Source organism: Pterocles gutturalis, unplaced genomic scaffold (genome assembly GCF_000699245.1).
Source record: "Pterocles gutturalis isolate BGI_N339 unplaced genomic scaffold, ASM69924v1 scaffold8571, whole genome shotgun sequence".
In the NCBI taxonomy this organism is placed as follows: domain Eukaryota; kingdom Metazoa; phylum Chordata; class Aves; order Pterocliformes; family Pteroclidae; genus Pterocles; species Pterocles gutturalis.
Genome location: NW_010100307.1, coordinates 43,027 through 60,286, shown reverse-complemented (window position 1 = coordinate 60,286; position 17,260 = coordinate 43,027). Strand labels below are relative to the sequence as shown.

Sequence of the window (17,260 nt, the reverse complement as noted above, 5' to 3'; positions counted from 1 at the left end):
GCTAATGGGAGCCGGCGTCGTGCGATGGGGGGAATTGTTGGTTCCCCTTGGCTAGGCCGGGGCCGGGAAAGGGCTTCAGCACTCACGGCTAGGTTCAGGCCCTCAGAGTGGGGTGGATGTGTTTACTTAGAGACACTCATTCCCATGGCTTTTACAGCTACAGTATGTGACCTGTTTGAATGACTTCTATCTCATCTGGGAAGTAGTTATAATTTATTTCACAGGCTGCCTGAACACAGAAGGTCTTGCTTGGAAAGCGTAGAACGAAGTCAGTGCTTGAGCCCCGGACTCTCAGGCGTGACACTGCTCTTCTTGACTAGAGACACTTCTTCTCAAGGCATTTTAAGTGACATGTCAAAACCCTCTGTGGTTCTGATTGGTATATTAATAAAATTTTAAAATGAGAACATTTTGGTTGAGTGATTAAAGACTTGGGGGGTCTCACTGGGGTGATCAAGAGAGATACAGTTAAGAGAACATGCCTGTTTCTGGTGCTGTGGGCCTTGATTTCACCAGGAGTAGCAATTTTGATAAAGGCTGGTCAGAGTTGTCAGTTGACCCCCTTGTCCTTTGCTGTACAGAAGTCTGTCATGATTTTATCCAGTTCTTTTTCTCTAAGTAGGTGCCACAGAGAAGAGTGTGGCTTGTCCTCAGGGTCACTCACCTAAGTGGTCAGACTGTTCGCCATGGCTAGCTTCATGGGCAACAAAATATATAGACACAGTTAAATTTCCTACTGAAGGTACATGTTACTAAGAAATTCCCAAAATTGGGTGTTGAGGGGTTTGGGAGGAAGGCTACAAAGGACAGCACTGATTGGTAAAACAGTAAATATTTAAATATTTTGGGCATCATGATATATTTAACACCATTGAAACAATATTCAAGTTATTTTACGAAAAGCTTTGTGCAGGTTTCTGTGATTCAGATTAGTTCTTTGTGATGTGGAAGCAAATTTTGCATGCGTGTTCTATCTCTAGAAGTGTTTTTCTAGTATTATGAGGACAGAGTAAGGTAAAGAAAGTGTCAGTTTTGAAGTGTTTTAGTTCTTGTGTCTAAAACTGCTGCAAGTTGAATGAACATGCTTTCATGTGCAGATGACATACAATAGACAACCTTCACCTAAGTGGTGAAATTGCAGTTTCAATACTAGTTTTTTTTTTTTGTTGTGGAGTACTGTTTGTGTCTAACCATGAGTTAGGATCCCTTTGTACTAAGTGGGCACAAGCAGTTGTTTGTTCAGTGTTAACACTGTGCTCATCAATAAATGGTGGCCAACTAAGTATGATCCTTGCCCCATATAACCAGTGTTTGTTTAGTCTAGATGATCACTGTGCAGCACTTGCTGAATGAAGAAACCCAGAGGTATCACACATGTATGTCCCTATGACTAGTTAAGGAAAATTCCAGTTTGAATACACTTTTTGAGTGTAAAACACACTTTTAAAACCCAGTAAAAAAGCTTAGCACTTACAGCAGTGGTATATGCAACTCTCTTTGGAAAAGGGCTGCTGTCTGAAGTCAATAGTGGTAACAAATGAGAAAGCAGGCATACAGGGTGAAAAGCCCAGGACTAAGTGGTTATTTGGCTTAAATGTTTTTGGTCAATTTGAAGTTTTAAATGTAGGAACTAATGTTGTGGATTGAGTTTTGAGATTTTTTTGGGGGGGGGGAGATGACTTTAAAATATGGAAATAAGAGCACCCTAGTGTTTCTTAAAAAAAAAAAAAGACTAATGATTGATAAAGTAGTACGGCATAGGTCTTGGAAGAATAAATGGAGTGTTAATTTGATGACATTGCAGGGTAACCGTTGACAAGGTGAGATGGTTTTGGCTTTGAAGGTGCAGATTAAAATTTAAACTTTCTGTAAGGATATGGTGCAGGGGTGAAAAATGAAATGTGAAATGGTTATGTCAGCTGTACGTTTAAATATGTTTGATGGGATGGAAGGAAGGTGATTTTTCTGTTGGACAGCATGTATAGACACTTTGGTCATTTATAATTTTTTTTTTTATTTTTTTAGGCTCTTGGGAAATGCTGGCTTGATTTGTAAGAGTAAATATTCATATGTGCTTTGGTGACCAGATACTTGTGTTGGTGCAGCATGAGAGTAAAGGCTCTTTTGCTGGTCAGTTTCACAAACATAAATTGGAAGGTTTTCAAGTGGTGGTCTGTGAGGTTTCTGGGAATGATTCACAGCTTCATACTACTTCACAAATTCCTTTCCTATTCAGCCTGATTCAACTTGCTTCTAATTCTAGAATGGCTGTATTGAAACACAGACATTCAAGGTGGATGTGCTAATGATGATGAGGGACTTCGAGGGGTTCTAGTACTTCTGATTAACTTCAGTGGTCTAGAAGACTTTGTAGGTATCCTTGGGGTCTGAATCATGACAGGGGATGGGGCAGAGGAGGAGCTGAAAAAGGCACATCTGTATGTGCCTGCCCCGTGTTCTTGCTGGAGGTCCTGTACCAAGAACAGCTGAATGGGTGTTCCTCTACCTCTGAGCCTCTTATGTTATTCCTCCAGCTTGAATTTAAGCTGTCATCAGTTTAATTTCATTTTAACTAATCTGAGGGCTGCTGTTGTGCTCTCAGCAATGTACTGGCTTTAAAAACCTCTTGCAAAGCTGTTGATAAAAATCGGAAAAAAACTTAACACTTCTAGCACAGCAAGCACCTTTAGCTGTTGTGGTCACTGTCCAATTCAAAGATGTAGTAAAGATTCTCCAGTCTGACAAATCCAATTGAATTTGTTGTGCTTCAGTATATTTCACAGCAGCATACTGGGACTGGAAAATAGATTCAGCCTTTGTGCCTAGATGAAAGTGGCTGGAGTGCTGGCCATGTTTTGGTCTCTGTGGGTACTCTATCCTACTGTATTACATGTACTGATACAACTGGTCACTATAAATTAGAGTTATACTGGAATATACACACCCTAAAACTCCTCTAAGTGTCGAAGGCCTACAGAATTCACAATTTATGAAATACAAATACAATACAAACAGCTAAGGGCTAGAGACAAAAAACAGTACTACTTGAATGAGCTTGTGGCAGGCATATTTACTTTAAAGCATAGAAATTTTTAATCACTTTATGCTTCTCTGACCGGCTTTCACTAAAAGTCCCATTCTTCTGAATTTTCTCTCATTTCAGGTCATCTAGATTAAACATTATCCTTAGTATCACTTGTTTTTACAAAAGCCAAACCATTCTTTATTACATCAATTACTAAACCTCAGATTTTAGGTCACATAGAACTTGTTGTCCAGAATAGTTTAAGATGATGGTTGTCACCAAAAAAACTCCCAAGTAGGTAATGTGATTGGTCCTGTGTTGTATTCTGCTGCAATGCAGCCTCAGTTTTCTCTCTAACTTTTGGTATCAGTGAAAGATGCTGGAGAGGTCTGGAGAGCTGCAGTTTCTCATCAGTGTCTAAAGCCATTTAGGAACTGAGTTCGTGTGGATTTCATTTAAACTCTTGGCCTTCATTCACTGTTCAGCATGTTTGTGAGGCAAGGACTATGACACTTTAAAATGTTTTTCCAAAGCAAATGTATTTTAAAATCCAAGCAGACTTTGGAAATGTTTTTTTTTTGTGGTTTGGGGTTTAGATGTAGGTTTTTGGGTTTTTTTCCCCTATTACAAAATAATAAATAAAAGTACTATTTATTTCAAGCAGTGATTAGAAAGAGAACTTCAGTTCCTGGCAGCATAACGTAATTAGTTCTGTTCTTGCTTATTGGTAGGGGCTTGCTTTGCATTATGAGAAACTCTCCTAAAATATATATATTTTTGAGAAGGTAAAAAGAACTTATCTCCTTTAGCAATTAATTTTTTCTACTTTATTTCTTTGAGAAAGCTAACCCCTATAGGAGTAATTTGGAAAGAAAAATGAAATACAGTGCTTGAGGAACATGTTACGCAATTGTTATGTTGTTATAAACACTTAGTCACTGAGCACTTAAAGCTTCTATGAGTAATTGTTTACCAATGGAAGACTCCATTATGTCTATCCCTGAAAAAATAAACTAAACTGTTTGTGTGTGGTGTATTTGTGTATGTGTGTTCTTTATGATGGGGTAGCTTGATAATCTATTATAAATGAGACTGGATTTGTAGTGTGCTTCATAACATGTTAGGTTTACATTACAGACTCACGTTCAGGAGTTCCTGTTGACCTTGTGCCTTTACTGCTAGATGTTGTTGTGATTTGTTACCAGAAGTTTTCATTCAGCTGGTGTTGACAGTACAGTTACATTGCCAGCCTGTGTTTTAGACATGACTGTTCCTCATGAAACCTGTTATTCTTCTGTATTGCATACCAAGAGATACCAAAATTCAGTTCACTATTGGGCAGGAGCATAGGTCTGTTTTTAAATTGTATACTCAGTTGCTGAAAATCAAGGCTTTACAATACTTATATTTTGTGTAACCTTTTGCAATGAAGAAAAATATTCTGTAGAAATTATTGCATAAAGATAAGCTAGTAAGCTGTTTTTAATTTGGAGACTTGTACTTGAAATGCTGTCCAGTTGTCATGTTGAGTGTTTTAAATATGATACCAGGAAATGGGATAGGTCAAGATGGAATTGTTATGTTCAGAATTAAATCTAAGCATAGAGAAGTGACATTTTTCCATGTGGTAAATGACTTTTCCTTTTTTTTCTTGTTTTTGGTGTGTGTGTTTAATAGCCCCCTTATGTGTTTTGCAAAAAGCAGTGCAGCTTAGTTGCTTTATTAAAAGACTTGTTGGGTAGATACTGCCTAATACTTTTTTTTTTTTTTTTGGTCCATTGAACTATTGGATCGTTGTTGCAAGAAATAGCTTTTCTCCATCTTGTTTTTGATAAGGAGAAATCTTCAGTGCTTCTTCAATGCCTAGAAGAAATAGCATGTTTGATATTCAAGGTAGTGTAACATTGAAGCGAGCCAAAATATAAAATTTTGAACTGTTAAGGAAGTTTATGAGGCAGCATGTGGTTAGTGTTCCAGAAGGCATGCAGGTGTATTTCTAGGAAGATGAATGATGCAGTCATCAAATGTTGTTCCTAGTCTAGAAGCTTTGGCTGTCTCATTGCAGTAAAATACTCTATCGTAGCAACAGTTGCTATGTAGGACTACCATCTTAGGCTGTGTTGGTACCATTCTAAGATGTTAAGGGCACTGCAGTGTGCCTGCTGATGAACCTCCTACACTTGTGAGACTTGACTGTGTAGCTCAGGACTTCCATTTTACATAGAAAAATGATTAGTGAGGGTTTCACTGAGAGGGTATCCACAGCATTAGAAACTACCGTCAGCATAGTCGAAGAGGAAATGAGGCTTGTATTTTGTGGATACTCTGTTGTTATTAAACAGGAAAAAATGTTACAGTTCTGCCCATATAACATAACACCAAAGAATAAGCTGTATAGAACAGCTTATAGCACCGTTGCTGCTACACCAAGATAAGTACAGAGAAAATAGGAACCATTTAGTGTGGGGAATCAAGTGTGTTTGTCTGCCTTTGTGCTTATTCTGGTTCACAGCCTGCCAGAGCCTTGGGAGGCAGGCTGGTCTAACAAAACAGCCAGCATTAGTTGGTCTCTGCAGCATCTTGCAACTTCTCTGTCACTGTGATAATGGCGGTTTTCTTAGAGCTGAGGTAGGAAGAGCCAACTGGTGGATCGTTTCTTTTGTTTTCCTGTATGACTGGTCTGTCCTGCTTTCTTGTTAAGTTAGTGCTTTTTTGGTATTTTGGTAGGTCTTGAGGTTTTTTTGTTGCTTCTAGTGCTTCCTGGAAGTTAGAGAGGGGGCTTAGTGTGTTTAGAGATCACCTATCAGTATCTTCCAGTTGATAGCTAGCTAATGCGCATACATCTTGTTGAGCTTTGCCATGGGAGTCTTGAATTGAAAGGAGGAGCTGTAGCCATTGCATCTCATGTCTTAGCAACAGTATGAATGCCTTTCTAGGCTTCACTGATACTGCTGGAAGAAATACAAAACCTCTTCCAACTCCTACAATGGACGTTTTCCTGCTTGAAAAGCTTATGTTCATGGATTCCCCTCCCTCCCTTTAATCTTCTTCACTCACCTCCCACACAGTAGTACTAAGGATTATATATATAAAAAAAAAAAATCTTTGGCTGTTGTTCTCAGTGCTTTTGTGCTCTGCTGATGCAGAGTGTTCCTCTTTCTGTACAAGTTAATGTTTTACAGGCAGTTAACCACACTTACCACAAACATTGACTTATGAGTTTCTCAAGGAGAAACATTCATAAATGTTATGCTATTTATTATTTACTGGTATTTTCCAATATTACTGCCTAGACAGAAGAAAAATGAAAATGTATGTTGTTTCAGAAATGGAAAAAAAGATGCCTCACTGAGGTTTTTTTAGGTGTCACATCAGACTGCAGTTGTAGGGCCTGTGTCCGTTGCAGTGCTTGCTACCTAGCCAGTGACGAAGCTGGCAATGAATGCTATTTGTAGATGTGTGTTTTGACCTCCTTTTCTAAAGGAGAGCTGCAACCTACTTTGAGCTTTGACAACACTTAATGTCAACATGGCATAATTTGTAATTCTCATTGTCAGTGTCAGCTGTCACAGAACAAATAAGCATAAAAAAGAAAAGCTGTCTCCCTCTGTCCCAAAGATCTTTATATCATAAGTGTGTTATGGGACAGGGAGAGTAGAGATGAGAACAGGGAGGTGGCAGGGACATTTGTGGAGCAGTTCTTATAAGCTGCAGTCACCGTACACAGATTAACCAGTCATTTTTGAGGTTTTTGTATGCATCCTGCTAGAGGGGGCTTGTGAAAGGGCTTTGCATGGATGTAATTCAGCTTTGGGTTTTGGTAGGAGTTGCTCAGAAATAAGGAATAGGATGCAAGAAATTTGGAGGGGCTGGGAGAGCTGGAGGGTGGAGGTTTGTGGTGTTGGTTGAGTAGAAGTCCAGGTCTACGCTAGAAATTTGTCAGGAACTTGGACCCTCTTCTGGTATTGTTTCTTCACTAGCAGTAATACTAGGCTGAAGCACTTTTATGGCCATGAAACTTAACCATCTGACCTGGAAAAGTATTATAAATTGTGCTGAAGAGCGTTTCTTTTTGCTGTAGAGAGATCTCAACAGAGAAAAAGGGTTTGATATGTAACTTTTTGTTGTCTAGATTTAAACCCGGCTGATGTGAAGGTCCATCTTTGTAAGAATTGTGTGCTTAAGGGCTAAGATCTTGTTCTCAAGTGGTGTTGGTTTATAATACAGCTTTCTTGTTCTAAAAGTCTTGCCTGTCATGAAAAAATACATCTTGCAAGCAGGTGTAGCCTAAAAAGAAGTAACTGTCATCCTGATCATGGCTGTCATCTTGAGTTGTGTTACTCAATATGTGGACACTTGTAATTTGGGTTAGTGCAAAACCAGTCACATTACCTTAAAAAAAAATCATCTTTGGAGGTGGTTACATCAAGTCAGTGGATTACTGCAATCTGACAGTGCATGGTTTTTGTGCCCTTAAAGTGACAATGCACTAAGATAATCACTGCAGTATGGTTTTGGATATCTGTCTAGCTTTCCCCTGTGGGTGAAATAGGAATTGGAACTGAGATTGCAATATGTAGATGTTTGAGCAGAAAAATGTAAAACAACTCTGTTTCAATGGTGTTAGCCCATGTAAATGACTTTAGAGAAGATTAGTTAAGATATAAAAGTATCTGTAGGGCATAAAGGAGGGAACCTGAAATGGGATTGTTTTTACCTACTGTTTCAAAACAAGAGTTGCCACACTTGACTTGTGTTACATTATTATTTATACTGAGCAGTCTTATTTTCATAGCTATTTGTGGTTGGAATTTCTGGTTTGAAAGCTCTTCATTTAATGACATTGTAAGAACTGAATTTTCTTTTTAATTTTTTTACCTCATTTAAACTTCTGTCATTGCTAACACCTGTATTTTGGTTGTATGAAGTAAGAAATGAATAGGTTTGTTGCACGTGGGGAATATTCACTAAAGAATGCTGGGTTGAGTTTAAAGAGCTGAAGACAGATTTGGGGTTGAAGGTTAATTTAAAGAAAAAAAACAAACAAACATGAAAACCCAGTTGATCCTTGGCATTGTATTTGGTCAAAGAATTGAGTTCAAATGAAGTCAGGAGAATGACTGAATATATGGCATCTTAGTGTTCACCAGTTCATACTGTAAGGACTGGGTTGCTCAGCCTCCCATACTTTGCAGACCATTAAACTGCAGCCAGTTTCCTCATGTGTTGAGCACAACTTTTATTTACCCACTTGTTTGACTCTTAGAAAAGTCAAAGAGTGTGTGAATCCAGGTTTGTGTTCTCTGGGTTATAGCCCCAGGATGCGAGAGTGAGGGTTAAGTGTTTCTGAAGGTATGTGCTTCCAGTTTACAGATGATGAGATGTAATGGATGTCTGGACAGAGCAGATGAGTTTTGCATTTATTTTGGAAATAAATGAAGTTTTAATATTTTTAAGTAGCAAAATTTTCATTTGCAAACTGAGCTACACGAGTAATTTGTGATTTGATAGGCTATAGCAAGGGTACTTGTTGAGAGAAATATGTGGAGCACCACTTTTATCTTGGAAGGCATGTGCATGCTTAGGTACACAGTGTAACCTGCTTCAAGGACTTCTAGTATTTTTAATGCCCCAGTTGAGACAGTTGATGGTGTATTATGCCTGCCTTCCCTCTTCTGTTTTGGGTTGCTGGTACCATTCTGCCTTGTGCTGACCTGAGGTTTACTCCTGTTTTTAAAGTGCCTTTGCAGGCTCGGTGGGGGTAGACGAGCTTGTGTTGGCCCCCAAGGCAAGCAGAGATCTGGAAGACATTGTTCCCTTCACCTCCGTTGCACCTAGGTTTCATGCATTCTGGGGAACTCCTGTCACTGGGAATATCTTTGTTGGCAACATTTTCCAGTGGTTTATCATAGAATCATAGAATGGTTTGGGTTGGAAGGGACCTTAAAAAACATCTAGTTCCAACCCCCCTGCCGTGGGCAGGGACACCTCCCACTAGCCCAGGTTGCTCAAAGCCTCATCCAGCCTGGCCTTGAACACCTCCAGGGATGGGGCATCCACAGCTTCTCTGGGCAGCCTGTTCCGGTGCCTCAACACCTTCACTGTGAAATATTTCTTCCTAATATCTGATCTAAATTTAACCTCTTTCAGCTTAAAAGCATTACACCTTGTCCTGTCACTGCACTCCTCCACTCCGCTGTAGACCCCTTTAAGTACTGGAAGGCTGCTATAAGGTCCCCCTGGAACCTTCTCTTCTCCAGGCTAAACAATCCCAACTCTCTCAATGCTTTATTTGTTTTCCTTGGGTCATCCTTACGTTAACCATAGAATCATAGAATGGCCTGGGTTGAAAGGGACCTCAAAGATCATCTAGTTTCGACCCCCCTGGTGTGGGCAGGGTTGCCAGCCCCTAGAGCAGGCTGCCCAGGGCCCCATCCAGCCTGGTCTTGAATGCCTCCAGGGATGGGGCATCCACAGTTTCTCTGGGCAACCTGTTCCAGTGCCTCACTACCTTCAGAGTGAAAAATTTCTGCCTAATATCCAACCTAAATCTGCTCTCTCTTAGTTTAAAACCATCCCCCCTCATCCTGTCACTATCAGCCCCTGTAAACAGTCTCTCACCCTGCTGTTTATAGGCTTCTTTCAAGTACTGGAAGGCTGCAATGAGGTTTCCCCGGAGAATAATAGTGAGAAAAAGGGAAGCTATTTAGTACCTTATTTTTTTTTTTTAATTATTATTGAAGCCTGTTGGTATTTGTCTGTTTTCTTCATGTTAAAATGGAAAGTAGAAAAAGGTATTTTTGCATCTTCTCATAAAACAACATTCCCCCTCCCCCATCCCACCTAAGTTGTTGCTTCAGAAACCTTTCATTGAATTATTTAATGTAGTCACCTTCTTTACAGATGATGACTTTGATCAGTTTGATAAGCCTGGTGCAGAAAGGTCTTGGAGAAGAAGAGCTGGAGATGACGACTGGGACAGGTAGGTGGAATATTTTCATGTTCCGTTTCAGTATGCTGAATTACATTGCTCTGTTTTCCTATTCTGGCATTTTGTATTCTAACACTTAGTGTAGCACACATTTAGATACTAATTAAGATGTTGGTTGTTATGCATGTGTCAGCCAATGCTAGATTGTGCCAAACACATAGGAGTATGAGGGGTGTAGAGAGCACTATGAAGAGATACCATTTAAAATACAAAGTATTTGTGGTGTGGAATTAACTTTGCAATTAATGTCCTGGTTTTCTTTTTAAATATTTACTAGATCTCAGTGGTTTAAATAGTTAGATTTTTGCTAGTGCTTGAATTTGCCCAGCTTAATTTTTTTTTTTAACTTGTTATTTAAATTCTTGTCCTCCAAGTCGTTCTTCAGTTTTACATTGTAGGAGAATAATGGAGCTTAGGTGTGGGCTTCTATAGAAAAATATGACTGTTCTGGAGATTTTGAAGTATGTACAAACTTGGTTATTTTGGGAGAGAATAGGAGGATGTTCTTTTACGTAAGGGAACTCTAGCTGGGAAAGACCTGAATCAAGGTGCTGGCTAGACTTATCTATTCTTGGGAGAAAACTTTTCACTTTTTTGTGGGGTTGCTTTTTTTTATTATTCCTTTATAGTAACAGGGACACTTGTTCAAACTTTGCCAGTAGTTTTCACTGTAAAAAGGAGGAAAAAACCACTCCAAATAGGTTTTTCTCTTTTCTAATAATCATTCAAGTGATTGTAGTAAACAAATTTTACCCTAAGCAGTTTTCCACTGAGCTGAACCCTTGGAGTGAATCAGCTACTCTAGATTTATCATTATTCTGGAGGGATTGGTTTCCTCTTCTGTGCTCTTCTGCTAGGTTAAGTGGGTAGTTTCCATTGCTCTAGGAGGTGAGTAAGAGTGAATAAGAAATTTGGACAATAACTGGCTTCGGTATACAGGGTGTTTTGCTGTATGCTGGTGAGGGGTGCCTGCTCTCTGTCATGCCAGCGCAGCTATTTGTGGGTTGGATGGTGAACTGCATCAAGGAACTGATCTAGTTTGAGAGTGTAATTAAAATAACTTGTTCAGGCTGGGTCACTGCACTGTGCTGCCTCCCATCCCCAGCTCTGGGTATTCAGAAATACTGAAGCCGATATTACAAGTAAAATGCTTTGTATTAGAATATTTTCTGAACTTTTTGCCTTTGCTGACTTCATGGCATGATAGGTGGGCTCTTAGATGCTGGCTGGTCATATTTGTTTCAGCTGTCCTACTCTTATTTCATCAGAAAGTTTGGAAGGGTCAAACAGCTGTCATATCTGAACTTGTAAGCTTATTGTCAATGGTAAACTCCCTGTGGCAAAGCTATTTTTATAGGCCTTGAGAAGGGTTATAGAGTATTTTCACCAAGCTGAGACTTTGAGGCACACAAGGATTCAGTTTTAGAAAAAAAGTTTTCATTTATGTGTTTACTATTAGCTGCATATAAAGATAGATGATCAAAAATAATATTGTTTAGTTAAAGTGTAAGGGAAGTGGTTTCAGGTGCAGTGCTGGAGATTCCAGAGTTTCATCTTGCTGATCATTTCAGAAAATGTTTTTTACAACTGCATGTGGTGGAATTTATATTGTTTTTTTAAAATTATTATTTTTAGATTGACAAGCTGTCTTTGAAAGTGTTAAGTTCTGTGTCTGGGCAACTACAAATGCAGTACATGGATATGTTCTTGCCTAATGTAATTACTTGAATTTTTTTAACTACTGGCCTGATTCGGTGTAGGATACAGTTTCTTGAAGATGGAGAAAGGCTGCATGAACAGAGTAGACTTGTGTTTTTTAATCTTTAATGCTTTGTTTTGCAACCTAAGTAGGTTTTTTTTTTGTTGTTTTTTTTTTTTTTTTGTGGGGGAGGGTGGAGGGGTTATGCTGTTAGTCATACATCTTGATCAACCATCAACTCTTACTGTGTTGCTACTTAACTGAGTGCCATCCCCCAGTCATTTAAATAATTTTGAATTTCTGGATCTCTTTCCTTAGACACTGGAGGGTGATAACAGAATTGGAAGACCCATGTTATTTGGGAGTACAAATGTAACATTGTTCTTGGAGAATTTTTCCCATTACATTTTTTTACAAATTCTTTTCCTGAAACACTTGTGTCCCTGCTCCTGCTTATGTTTAATGAGTCATGCTCATGAAATTGGAGGCCAGAAAGGACCAGTCTGACGTCTTTATCATGGGCTGTTAATTTATACACTTATCTCTGTAACTATCCCAAAGTTTGGTTTTTGGGAAAAACGTTCAGTTCTGATCCTATCCTGTGCGATGACAGGGCTGATTTAATAGTTGACTTGTGCTGAAATTTGCTTGTTCTGACCCTTCTCTGAGATTACTCATTTCTCTACACTGACAGAAAACTTTCCACCTTTTGTTGTCTTTTTATTATTATTTTATTTTCCTCATTTGTTGAGCTGAATTTGTTCAGTTAGGGGAATGTTATGTGTTGGGACTTGAGGAAGGTGAGGAAATGGGTCTGTCTCTTGTGAAAGCAGTGAACTCTTCCATCATTTTAACCCTAATTTCCTAGAACTGTGGCTTTGGAGAGACAGTTGTCTTGATGATAGTGAGGGTAAGTTGCCTTTGGAACTATCACAGATGTGTACTTTTATTCCAGTTAGATTTATTTTATGTGACTTTGTGATATCAGATTGCAACCATATATTGTTGTCTTTTTCTCAGCTAGCCTAAGATCTTTTAGTATCTGAGGGTTTTGGCTGTGTTTCGTGGTTGTTTGTTGGTTTTTTTTGTTTGTTTGTTTGGGTTTTTTTTGTGGTTTTTTTTTTTTTTTTTTTGTGACAGATCTCTTAATTATGCTCTCTCTTCTTTCTGGTAACTTCAGATTTGTCTATTTTAAAAGAAGCTTGAAAAGGTCCATTTTACTGTGAAGGCTTTTCACTGTTACTTTGTTTATTCAGAAAGTTACCAATGGTGATTTTTCTTCTATTAATTTATCGATGAAAATATTGAATGACACTGAATATTGTAGTAGGTTTTGAGGGCCATTCTGTGAAACACTTGTTTCTTTTATGAGCTTCATTTATGTGCTAGTGCTAATTTTTTTGACTGTCAAGTAGTAAGCCAAAGCTTTTAAAAATCTAGAATATGTGTGAATTACTTCTGTTGACCAGATGTTTAATCTTTTTTTTTTAAAAACACATTGAGAGTGTTTTTTAGTAAAATATTGAATAGCCTTAACTATGTTTAGATAATTTAGTCTTTTGCTTTCTTTTCCATTCCTTTTTGATCTGAATTTCTTACTATGTCAACTTGTTTTTTGTCTTTGAATGCTGCTACTGTAACTCATGCTCTTGCCATCTTTTGGAATTTTTCTAGTGCAGTTTTGTGAAAAGCTGCCAGTGGTGGACCATAGTGGTAGGAAGTACTTTCAAGCCTTTTGGTGCATTTGTCAGATTACTGGCGTTTGAAGAGATTAGTGACTTTTCCTCCTTCAGTTTTGTCTCTAAATTCTTCTGCAACCATTTCTGTTATGTGGAGTTTTCTGTCACTGAAATAAAGGGCTTAAATTCTAGTCACTTTGCTCTTTGGAATGTATGATATGTGTTATGTCCCAATTTTTGTTTAATATTGCTGTGAGCACAAAACAATTGCTATTTGTTAATGTTCGGTAATTCCTGGAACTGTTTGAGATCAGTAACTGTGGACAAATGCTGTGTACTGATGATAATGTCCTGTTTAGGGCTGATTTGGAATATCATCTGTTCTCTTCTAGCCCACAAGATTTTTATTCTCCCCTGTCATTATCTGTACAGTAACCAGCTCTGAAAGAGATGTATCTGTCTGCAAAAGCAGCTCTTAGCACTGATTTATGTTTTAGGATTGCCTCCCCGTTTTCAGTTATTTCCTGTGTAGTCCTAAGGAACTCTTAAACATATTCCTATTCTGTTCATACAGACCACTCTTACTTTGAGGTATTTAATTTTTATGTAGTCTCTAAGGCATGTTTTTTGGTCTTTTTGTTCTGTTTTTTAAGGTGTGGAGGTAGAAATAGTCTCATATTCTTGAATTACACCTCATATTTCCAGTCACTGGCATCTCATTTTAGTGTTAAGACATGCATGTTCTAATACAGGCATTTGTCAGTAATAAGTGTTTATTATAGAATCATAGAATGGTTTGGGTTGGGAAGGACCTTAGAAGGGGGAATCTGTTTATTTCTGTCACTTGATAATTCTTTCGTTGTCCTAAAAGTTGTCCTAAAGTTTAACCTGGACTGTAGTTCTTTGTGTTGCATTCTACCTATGGGACAAAAAAGTTTTGTAAGCCAAGTATTTCTATGCTGTCCGAATTCTTAGCTGCACTTACAAAGATGCTGAAGCATGCATTTGATTTTGTCATCCTACAAATGTCTGTTTGACCTTACCTTTAACTTGAGGACGAGGGAATAAAGTATTCATGAAGGATCTAGGCATAAGTGGCTCCCAAGCCAGCTGGCCTCCCAGTGCCTCCTGGCTGAAGTGGAGCTTGGGCCACATGATGGCCTGTAGACAGTCTTGCCCCCAGGACATTACTGTCTCACTTGCTTCTTTCCTGGTGGGAAGTTTGAACAATACGCTCAAAGGGCCTGGAAGTGAAGGATCTAGAGTGGGGACCTAGCTAACTGTGGTTAAAATGCCTACCCTTTGTCTAGGTTTATGTGCTGTGTTACAGTTGTAGGGATATCAAAAGGAGAGAATATGAAAATAAAATGACTGGGCAACAACAGTCTTACTTAGTATGTATGGTCTGTTGTTTCACTTAAAATATGTATCTCCTTTTTCAACTTGCTGAATGCTTTGCTAAAAGGAAAGCTTTGTGCAGACTCAGGGACAGTTATCCTCAAGTTAGTTTTTTAAGGCGTATACCCTATATGGTGTTTGGTTTTCTAAGGTTCAACTTAAATTTGTTAATTTTTTCCAGTGAACTTGATGATGACTTGCTTGGAGAGGATTTGCTAACTGGCAAAAAGGTAAGAGATGTGCATGAAAGTGAATTGTTACAGATATTAAAATGTGAATGTTGTTCAGCTTGCCCACTTCAGTTGTTTGGTGTGGCCTTTTATGTATTTCACGGTCACCTTCCCAAAGCCTGACAGCCACAGGTACTCGAGATCTGCCCTGCTGCCAGAGTGCTCTGCACCCAGAGCTCTGTTTCTTTTTATGAAAGACTTCCAAGTGTGGCTTTTTAAAATATAACTTTTAGAAAAATTTTTTTTTTCTGATGTAATATTTCTTCTCATAACACATTTCAAAAAGGAGGTGGTTCTCAAAATCAGTTTCTCTATAGCTCATATTTACTTAAAAAAACAAAAAAAACAAAAAAAAGGAAAAACCCAGTTATGCCTCCTGAGTGTTGATTAACATTCTGGAGAATTCACTTCAACTGCCATTTTCCTGGCTATTAGAAGTTACTCATCAAAATACCAGCAGTAAATACCAGACAGTAAATAAAAAAGCAATCAGTGGTGTCTATTAAAGATCCACTTACTCCACACAATCCACTGCTGCTTTGGTGAGTAGGCAGAGGACTTCCCCTTCTATAGTGAAGGAGGAATATGGGAGCAGATAGCCCTGGAAAACATAAAGAAGTCTCCCCATGTCTGCTATAGACTCCTCTGTCTGATACCTGTCGCCAAAATTCAACTCTATGAAAAGAAATAAATATGTTTGGTTTTGGCAGATATCTGCAGGTGAAGACAGGGCTTCTGTTTGGGAAATCAAAACTGGCTAGTCCCTCTTTCTCCACTTTATCTGCTAAATGAATTATATTAGATAATTGTTTCTAAAGGTTTAGTTGAAGATGAATTTGTTAAGAAACCCAGTCTAGTAAAAGTTGAGGTTTAATTGATGTAGTTTTTGTATTCAAACTCTAAATGTTGGAAATTAGCTTGAAATCTGTATTAAAGATAGGAAGTTCCTTTGACTCATGTACTGGTTTAAAAAATAAAATAAAATTACAGGAGGATAGGGGTTGCGGATGTGTGTATGAGCAGTTAGCATTGCATCAATCTTTGTAGTTGAGACATGAGTTGATAAAGCTACTTATCTTAAAGAAAACCAAACAAACCCGAACTGTGTGAATGCTAATTCCAGATTTCTCCAATGTATTATGTGTTCTTGTGCTTTTTTCTGTTCTTATTTTTGGTTTGCCATGTTACAGGGCTCTGAGTAGTATCTGTGGGTATCGACTTATACGGTGAAGTAGTGATAGATTTCTCAGGAAGTTTTCCCTGAGCTATTTAGGCTAAATTTGCTTTTACTTGATCTCATCCCAGTACTTTTAGATAAATCTACCCTTGTATAACCTTTCTGCCCCTACTTTAAAGGATGGAAATAATGTTTCTGAGCAAAACTGGAGTTATCTCTTCATAGTGGGTAATTATTTAAAAAAAAAAGGATAAATGGAACAACTGAAAGTATGATGGACAAATTAGGAGGAGTTCAGAAGAGGCCCTGTATTTTCTTCTGGTTTTTTTCTTAACTTACAAACTAATTATGGTTTTTCTCTTTTCTTCATACCACCACATCCTTTGCTCTAGTCTCCCAAGTATCTCTGCTCTCTAGAAACTGCAGTAATTTAGTGGATTTTCTTGACTTGCTTAATGCTTCAAGATCACAAGGCAGTGTACTAAAGCTAACCTTTCTTTCTTTCTGGTATTTCTTAAGTAAGTTGTCATCTTTGACTATACTTGGGAATGCATCAGTGAAACATGTTGACAGCTAGGCAATTTTGATTTTTTTAAAATTTCCATAAGACTGTCAAACATTTATTTTCATGTTTGTTGTCTTGTGTAGTGTATTTTTTCTCATAGAATTAGGTGATTTCATTGAAGATATGATCTTAGTATGGGATGCATTCTTCATTGAAAATATTTAGTGTTTAGAAGTTTCAGTAATTTAATTACCTACTTAATTAAAAGTTTATATCCTTTTTTATATTCATGATTGACTTTTTCTGAAACCTAGAATCAGTCAGACTTGTCAGATGAAGAGCTGAATGATGATCTTCTGCAAAGTGACAATGAAGAGGAGCAAGAATTTCGGTATTACTTTTCTAAATCTTGTACTTTGGATAACTCAAAGCTATTAATGCCTATTACTACTGATAACTAATAACTACTAAACTGAAGTTATTGGTATATACATAAAAGAGTTTTGCTTTTTACCTAGCCAGCTACTTAATGATGTATATATGATGTGTTCTGTAG

At 38.0% G+C, this 17,260-nt stretch overlaps 1 protein-coding gene across 1 annotated transcript in view; it reads left to right on the top strand.

Moving 5' to 3' along the window:
* Positions 1-9,928: 9,928 nt before the first annotated feature.
* The window catches only part of LOC104465989 (RNA-binding protein 33-like), a gene marked incomplete at both ends in the record, with an annotated part of 50,268 nt that continues 42,936 nt past the window's right edge, over positions 9,929-17,260 (top strand). Inside the window, 3 exons of the mRNA XM_010079266.1 lie at positions 9,929-10,007; positions 14,974-15,022; positions 17,019-17,095. Coding sequence (XP_010077568.1) covers positions 9,929-10,007; positions 14,974-15,022; positions 17,019-17,095 — 205 coding nt within the window. The remainder of the gene's footprint in view (positions 10,008-14,973; positions 15,023-17,018; positions 17,096-17,260) is intronic.